This window comes from Aythya marila, assembly GCF_965140915.1.
Source record: "Aythya marila genome assembly, contig: HAP1_HAP1_SCAFFOLD_406, whole genome shotgun sequence".
Taxonomy (NCBI): Eukaryota; Metazoa; Chordata; class Aves; order Anseriformes; family Anatidae; genus Aythya; species Aythya marila.
The window spans coordinates 42,684-51,608 of NW_028136992.1; the positions used below are offsets into that span (position 1 = coordinate 42,684).

At 50.6% G+C, this 8,925-nt stretch overlaps 1 protein-coding gene across 1 annotated transcript; it reads right to left on the reverse strand.

Annotated features, from left to right (window-relative positions):
- Positions 1-3,722: 3,722 nt before the first annotated feature.
- LOC309891251 (olfactory receptor 14A16-like) lies at positions 3,723-5,549 on the reverse strand (the record flags this gene model as incomplete). The annotated part of the gene is made up of 2 exons (XM_082785623.1): positions 3,723-3,844; positions 4,622-5,549. 2 exons carry the CDS (start codon positions 5,547-5,549, stop codon positions 3,723-3,725), a joined length of 1,050 nt encoding a protein of 349 aa, XP_082641749.1.
- Positions 5,550-8,925: the final 3,376 nt, after the last annotated feature.

The following is an 8,925-nucleotide window of genomic DNA, read 5'->3' on the forward strand; positions in this document are numbered from 1 at the left end:
AGATGAATTGCATGAAATTCAACAAAGTGAAATGCTCCTGCAGGAATAACATTATGCACAAAGACATTGCTTGGGGCCAACCAAGCTAGAAATCAGCTTGGTAGAGAAGGACCTGGGTTTTCTGGTGGTCAACAAGATGAACAGGTGCCAGCCATGTGGAATTACATCAAAGAAGGCCACCAGCACCTTGGGCTTCATTATTACAAACCTTACCAGTACATTCAGGGCGTTGGTCCTTCCTCTCTACTGACCTCTGCTGAGACCAAACCCAGTGTGCAGTGTCCAGTTCTGGGCTTCCTTGTGCATGAAAGACCTGGATGTAGTGCAGTAAGTCCAGTAAATGCCACAAAGGTCATTAAGGGACTGGGAGAGTCTTCAGATGAGGAGAGGCTGAGAGAGCTGGAGTGTTGAGCCTGGAGAAGAGAAGGCAAGGGGGAGATTTTTACCAAAGAATCAGAGAACGGCCAAGATTGGAAGGGACCTCTGAAGATCGTTTAGTCTAATCTCCCTGCAAGCAGGAGCACCTGTAGCACATTGTGCAGGATGGCATCCAGGCAGATTTTGAATATCTTCAGTGAGGGAGATTCCACAACCTCTCTGGGCAACCTGTTCCAGTGTTTTGTCACCCTCTCAGTTAAGAACTGCTCTCTCATATTCAGACAGAACTTCCTGTGCTCCAGTTAGTGCCCCACTGCCTGAAGTCCTGTTGCTGGGCACAACTGAAAAAAATCTGGTTCCATCCTCTTAACACCCTCCCCTCAGATATTTATACACATTGATGAGGTCTCCCTTCAGTCTTCTCTTTTCCAGGCCAAACAGGCCCATCTCTCTCAGCCTGTTTTTGTGTGACAGGTGCTCCTCATCTTCTTTGTAGACCTCCTCTGGACTAGCTCCAGCAGTTCCATGTCCCTCTTGTACTGGGGATCCCAGAACTGGACACAATACTCCAGGTGTGGCCACATTAGGTGAAGACATGATGGGAGGAATTAAGACAAAGCAGCCTGACTCTTTTCTGAAGTGCCCATTGACAGGACAAGAGGCAATGGGCACCAAAGGAAACGCTGGTAAAACCTCCTGGAAACAGGAAAGCTCTTCTGTACTGTGAAGTGGGTTGATGAGTGGCACAGGTTGCTCACAGAAGTTGTGGAGCCAACATACTTGGAGATATTCAGAACCTGTCTGGACAATGACATGAGCATGGACAACCTGCTCAAGCTGGTCCTGCTTGAGCAATGGGGTTGGCCTAGGCAACCTCCAGAGCTCCCTTCCTACCTCAAACATTCCATAGTTCTGTGATAGCTGGCAGTGTTTCTGAAAACTTTTCTGTGCTACCTCAAACCAGTCCGAGTCCTGGTGCCCATAGAACAGAGCTTGCTTTTAGGATGACTTAACTCACTAGGTAACCCTGATGAACAGAGATTTCAAAAGCAGGCACTGTCTCAGCCCACAGCAGTGTTCCCAGGTCCTGACTCCACTGAACAGCTTCTTCTTCCTTGAGGATTATGAGCTGGAAGGAACCTGTGGAGGTCTGTACCTTGGCCTGGCCTCAGCTGGGATAACTTGAGAGTTAGATCACATCGGTCAGTACTTGGTTCACCTCTCATGTTCAGATGTGATTTTTTTTCCTTAGCCTCTTTTGAAACTTCTTTTTCTACCTTTTCTCCTCATTGTCTTTTGTCCTTTCTGCCCCTCCTTGTGCCCCAGCAAGATCACCGTATGTACTGAGACCAAGGGCAATCACAGCCTGATCTTGAAGTGCTGCCTCACCAGGATTCTCTGGGACTGTGCAGGCAGGCTGTGACGGCCTGCTCCAAAAGAAGACACATTGCTTGAGATCAGGGGAGATCACAGGGAAAAACCCAACACCTAGTGCAGAGGGACAGTGGCAGTAATTGTAGGTTGATATGGGGCTGGGGCCTGAACCAGGGCATGGGTGACAGGGCTGGTCATTTCCCAGCGCAGACAGATCCCAGCAGGAGGAAGGACCCAGACATTTCCAAGACCAGCTCCCTCCTGGGCAGCGCTGAATAGTGGTGCTGCTCTGCAGAGCAAGTGGGCTGTGGTTTATCTCTGGACCAGATGGTGGTACTTCACTAAGGATAACATTGGTCATTGCCAGCTCCCCCTCCCTGTGCCTGCTGGGTTCCACTCTCTCCTCTGGGGTTGCACAGTCCTTGCTTACCTGGAAATAATCCAGTTTAGAACTCAGTTTAAACATACGGATGCATTGATTTATTGTTTTTGTCTTTGGGGACCCCACCTTGTGTAATCTGTCACTTTGTGGGGCCTGCTGGGTATGTGCACGTTGGGTATGTTATGCAGTAACCATTCACCATCTCCACTGTGTCCTAATTTCGGCTAGGGTAGAGTTAATTTTTCTTCTAGTAGCTGGTAAGGTTCTGTGTTTGGGATTTAGGATGAGAATAATGTTGATAACACACTGATGTTTTAACTGTTGCAGGGCACTGCTTACACTAAGCCAAGGACTTTTCAGTTTCTCGCTCTGTCCTGGGAGGGGACAGAACCAGGACAGCTGACCCAAACTGGCCAAAGGGGTATTCCATACCATCTGATGTTATGCTGAGCAATTAATACGGGAGGGGCTAGCCGGGGTGGAGGGTCCAGCTGCTCAGGGATAGTCTGGGCATCAGTCTGCAGGTGGTGAGCAATTGCATTGTGCATCACTTGTTTTGTAGACATCATTATTAGTAGTCCTAGTATCATTATTATTATTTTTCTTTCTTTTTGTTCCTAATAACATGTCTTTTCCTCAACCCACAGGCTTTATTCTTTTTCCGATTCTCTCTCCCATCCCAGAGAGGGAGGGTGAGCAAATGTCTGTGTGGTGCTTAGCTGACAGCCAGGTTAAACCATAACAGTCCTTTGTCACAGTCCACTGTCACTAGACACAACCAGGAGCTATTTGGTCTTGCACCCAGGGAGAAACAGCAAGTACTTAGGCCTATTGCTGGCACCATCTTTGAAGGAAGAGCCCAGCCTTCAGGCAGGACACTGAGGCCATCCCATTTTATTACACAGCTGTCCTGGGAGAGTCCAGTCAGAGAAAGGCTTTAAGATAGACTTTGATACAGGCTTCAGGTGAGACAAGGCAAAGTCATTCCTCAGTATCAGTGGGAGGAAACCACATATTTTTCTAGAAACAGCAGAAGTGCAAGCATCAATAAATAATTGCGGGTTCGAGACTCTCCGATTAATGGCGCGGGGAAGCAAGTGATCGACTCAATATGAGTGGTAATACAAGCTTCAACTTTATTGCGCAGATATCCGTATATTTATACACACAGCTATAATTATGCCTACTGGTCACTATCCTATTGGCTAAGCCTAAAAGTGTTGCAAAAAATACTGTTTCTCCTACTTGCGGTTACAGCGCATAAGCTACTCCCTTATTTTCCCAGGCCTCAGATCCATTGTTTCTCTCTCTCTCAAGGACAGACTACTCCTTGCATATTTTCACAAGAATGCTTCTCATCTGGCCTACTCCATGGCTATCAACTCTGCATTTTCTTTGCCTTGCTTGTACAATTCCTCTAGGGACCTATGCCCTTGCTCTTTGAGCCATTCAACAAATAATAATAAATACATACATAATTATAATGAAAAAATAACACAACACAAACCTGGAAGATGATATATTGGGAGTCATTTCAGAAGAGAGAATGGAACTCTATGAATACTGAAAAACAATCAGTAAACACTTTTCAAATTATATCCTTGAGCTCCTGCTTCCTCATGCTGTAGATGAAGGGGTTCAATGCTGGAGACACCACCGAGTACAGAACTGCCACCACCAGATCCAGAGATGGGTAGGAGATGGAGGAGACTTCAGGTAGGCAAACATGGCCATGCTGAGAAACTGGAAGACCATGGCAAGGTGAGGAAGGTATGTGGAGAAGGCTTTGTGCTGTCCCTGCTCAGAGGGCATCCTTAGCACAGCTCTGAAGATCTGCACAGAGGACAGCACAATAAAGCAGTCTCCCACGAACACAAACCCACTAAATGAGGGTCACTGCCCACTCTGGGCACAGTCTGCTCATGGAGAACACCTGGGCCCTTCAACCAACTCCACATTCCTCTCCTGGAAGATGTCTTCTGCCCTGCCCCGTGTGGGACAACCGCGAGTAGGCATCTCAATAAACATTTTCCATCTCCACAGTCATCAGACACCAAAAGGTTACTCCTAATTCCTACCCATGGTCTCTCACTGCTCACAGCATGGCAATAAGTTTCTTCTCTCCCAAATCCATGCAGCAACAGGCCTTTCAGGCTACAGCTGCACAGCCCTGAACTTGCCACCAGCTTTGAAGGAAAAGACAAGTCTTCAGGCAGCGCACTGGCGACACCCCATTTTATTACGAAGGTGCTAAGAGAGTCAGTGCTGACCTACCATTAGATGTGTATTTACAGAGCCTCAAGACTAGAGAGCAGTGTCATTACTCAGTAATAGGATGATGAAGAAATTACTTTATCTTTTTTATGAACATTATAAATGCAAGTGACATTGGAGAAAGCAATAACTAAAATGATAAGGACACAAGGACCAAGCCTGCAAGAAGATACTCAGAAAGTCATTTGTGGAGAAAGAAGGGAAAATAATCACCCTTAGTAAACATCCCTGAAAACAAGTTCATAATAGCTCCCTTCAGCTCCTGGTTCCTCATACTGTAGATGAGGGGGTTCAAAGTTGGAGGCACCACCGAGTACAGAACTGCCACCACGAGGTCCAGGGCTGTGTAGGAGAAGGTGGTGGGCTTCAGGTAGGCAAACATGGCTGTACCGAGAAATAGGGAGACGACAGCCAGGTGAGGGAGGCATGTGGAGAAGGCTTTGTGCTGTCCCTGCTCGGAGGGCATCCTCAGCACAGCTCTAAAGATCTGCAAATAGGACAAAATAATGAATACAAAAAAGACAAATGCTAAACTGAAACCAACCAGAAGAAGCCAAAATTTCCTGAGGTAGGAGTGTGAGCAGGAGAGCTTGAGTATCTGGGGAATTTCACAGAAGAACTGGTCTAGGGTATTTCCTCCACACAGTGGCAGGGAAAATGTATTGGCCATGTGCAGGACTGCATTGAGAACGCCACTGCCCCAGGCAGCTGCTGCCATCTGGGCACAAGCTCTGCTGCCTAGGAGGCTCCCGTAGTGCAGGGGCTTGCAGATGGCAATGTAGCGGTCGTAGGCCATGATGGTGAGAAGAGAATGCTCTGCTGAAAATAAGAAGACAATCAGAAAGACTTGCGCAGCACATCCTGCATAGGAAATGGCCCTGGTGTCCCAGAGAGAATTGGCCATGGCTTTGGGGACAGTGGTGGAGATGCAGCCCAGGTCGAGGAGGGCGAGGTTGAGAAGGAAGAAGTACATGGGGGTGTGGAGGCGGTGGTCGCAGGCTACAGCAGTGAGGATGAGGCCGTTGCCCAGGAGGGCAGCCAGGTAGATGCCCAGGAAGAGCGCGAAGTGCAGGAGCTGCAGCTCCCTTGTGTCTGCAAATGCCAGGAGGAGGAACTCAGTGATGGAGCTGCTGTTGGACATTTGATGCATCTTGGCCTCAGCTCCTATCCAAAGACAAAGGGACATGCACTGGGTACCTATGAAAGGTGGTGACACATTTTGAAACCCATCGTTTAGTTCAGATTCTGTGCACCTGTGTTACAGAGAGGCTGTTTATCATCCTCCAGCAGAAGGGGCAATTGTCCAGGGCCAATGCTGGATATCCTTAAACCAGAGTGACCTGAACAGAACCAGCTTATTTCCAAGCCCTATGCATCACAGTGCCCAGAGCCATATTGACCAGAACTGCATGGGCACTTTGCTCCTAGGATGCACCACCAGAGCAGGACTCAGTATTCTGGTGTTTGAGATCTGGCTTTAATCTCACTGTCCAGAGATCCTGAGTGGAATACTAAGGGCAGGATGGTTGGAAGGAGAAACACAGAGAAATGCCCCAGTGTTCCTGCTGAGGGAGGAAGGAAATGGAGTGAGAGATGGGCAACTGGGGGAGTTCACTTCTGAGGGTCCTCCTGCCAAGGGGAAAATGCAGCCTGAGATCCCATGGATGTGGGGGCAGAGGCTTTGCTGAATGGGAGAAGACACCAAGTGGTTGGTCAGGGGAAGGCACCTGCAGTACAGGGGTGGCAGAGAGGTGCTCAGATTCCCCCTGCCAATGAGTTTCTGGGAGCCGCTCCCTCTCACTCCCTGCCCATGGCTCTGCTGCCTGCTGCTGTCACTGCCTGCAGCTGGGTCTCTGTCCCCACGCCACCTGCCTGCAGCTCACAGCCCCCATCCCACCTGCTGGGTGCTCAGCTCTGCCCTGCAGACACCTCCTGGCAGCAGGATTCTCGCTGGGGGCACGTCCTAGAGCCCAGGTTACTCAGACCCTGCTAACAGTGCATGTGTGGTGGTGGAGCTTTCTATGGGCTGAGGGGCAGGAAAGGGTCCTTTTATCCCTCCTTATGATGGCCTCTCAGCTCCTCATGGAGTCTCAGCCTCTTCTTGGATTAACTATTTCTGTTTGTATTACCACCAAGCCAAAGAAGAGAAGATTGAAAGTTCAGGATACTCAGGAAAGCCGAGACTGAAGTCTAAATCCCCTACCATATCCCAGCTCTTGCAATACACCCTGGATACATCCTGGTTGTGCTGTGGAGCTGTGAGCAGGCTGCCCCAGGCAGCAGCCTCCCACCAGCAGCAGGACCCTGCCCTGCCGGGGGGGCTCCTTCCACCCGCAGCTTCTCCCCACAGCGCCCTGGGCAGCTCCCCGGGCAGGCTGAGTGCTGAGCCTGGCAGGCAGCAGAGGCCCTGGCCTGGCCACACAGTCCCTGGGGCACAGCAGGGACCCTGCTCTGCACCACAGCCCTGGACACCCCTGCCTGCACCCCTGGCTTCTCCTTCCTCCAGCCAGAGACTTACCGGGTCAGGGCAGGGAAGTCTTCTCTGGCAGTGAGCTCTGGGCATCCTGCCACTTCTGCCTGCCTTTAAGCACTGTGTCTCTGCAGGCAGTGCCCCCAGGCCTGCTGCGCTGTGCACAGGAGCTGCTCCTGGGCAGAGCTGTCTCTCTGCAGCGCTGCCCGCTTGCCAGGAGCTCCCCTTGGGCCCAGGAGCCCGGCCCAGCTCAGCAGCAGAGGCCCAGCCCAAGGCCTCCCTTGCTCTGCCCCCCACCAGGCTCCCTGCACATGGGGCTGGGGCTGCACGGGAACCTGCTGGGAAACAGCCTGAAGGGATCCCTGGGCTTCCCTCCCTCATCTGGCACACACACTTCTTGACAGCAGGCTTATTTCTCCTTTTCCAGAAAGAATCAATTTCTTTGTCCTGTCCCTTTGTCCTGTTTACAAGCAGGACACATAGCCCACTTGTGCCCCAATGCCCATAGCCTAGAGCACAGGCAGGAGCAGCTAGATCGCAATCTGCTGTCACAGGGCTGGGACATTGACATCTGATGAGGTGTTGAGAGACATGTCCCACAGCTTGGGGCATTGTGCTGGATAGGGACATATGGATGGGGTGATGAATAACAGAGTATTGTCCTCCATTTGCAGGAGCAACTCCTCTATGGGATGGGCAGCAGCTTGGGGGAGCTGTTGTGGGTGAAGGTCAGATGAGGGTCAGTCAGGGTGACAGTGTGATTGTGCTGAATGGGTGCAGATTCTTCAGAAGAGACAATTGGGGATGATCAACAAGGATTTGCCCTCAGCATGAAAGAAGCTGCCTGGATGCGTCGATCTCTTCTATGGATTGGGCAGCAGATTGGGGGAACCCTTGTGGGTTCAAAATGTGCATTACTCAGGGTGACAGCATGGCAGGAGGTAAATCTCTGCAGTCAGGCTGAAGAATTGGGCAAAGTCTTATGGAAGCCATTGGAGTAAGTTGAGTTCAATAACCCCATGTCACCTTGGGCCTTTAATCACTGAGAGTCACAGGACAGTGACAGTGCTCGGTGGAAACATTCCCCATGTTTTCTGTGGGTTCTTGGAGACAGCTTCTGTGCACAGCAGCCAGATGGGCCAACCTAGGTTATGTTCTCCAGGATCTGGCACTTGCAAACAGGAAAACCTGTGTCTTGACACTCCTGCTGCAAAATGTATGTCATAATCCATTTGCTTTTCAGCACATGGAAGGAGATGAGCTTTCACAGACAGACCTATACCCAGCACTGTACATGTTCACTCTTGTCTTTCCCTGCAGTACACTTGACATGGTTCAGGTGACATGGGACCAGGTACATCTGTGTGCAGTACATTCACGGGCTGTAGTCCTGCCTTCAGCATGCCACAGGTCTCCTGAAATGAGAGAGCTTAGATCCTAAATCAGGATGGGTTCCTCCTCCATTGTGGACACAAAGGCACAAGTGTTCTCCTGCAGGCAGATCTGGCAGCCCAGCTGCAAGGGGCAGGCTGCCCCTCCACCTCAGCCTCTTCTGTGGTCTCCACCTCCTCTGAAGGCCCAAAGCCGTGGGACATGGGGAGGCTGTGGCAGCCTACAGGAGAGCACGGCATCCATCCTAGACCATTCTCCCCACTCCCCTTTTTGTCTGCAGTGCTGCCCTACTCCTCTCATCATGACATGTTGAGGGTACGTCTGCCCTTCCCTCGTGTACCACCTCTGCCTCCTGCATGGCAGACTGGGGGAATGGTGCTGAGGCCCTGGCATGTACTCCAATTTACTCTTTAAAATCCATCTTTCTTTCAGAAGTGAGTTCTATGCAGTGAAGAGTTTAGTCACTCCGAGGGGCTGTTCCATCCCAGGTGCCTTCTCTTTTGAAAAATCCAAGCCCTGGGACAAGCCTCAACCCCAACCATTGTAGGAGGGCTCCCAACAGCAGAAGCATGTTCGTGAAAGGGGGCAGTAGAGGTATCTCCAGGGCTCCACTTCCTTTATTCTGTGGCCTTTGCCACCATTTGGAGATGTCCCT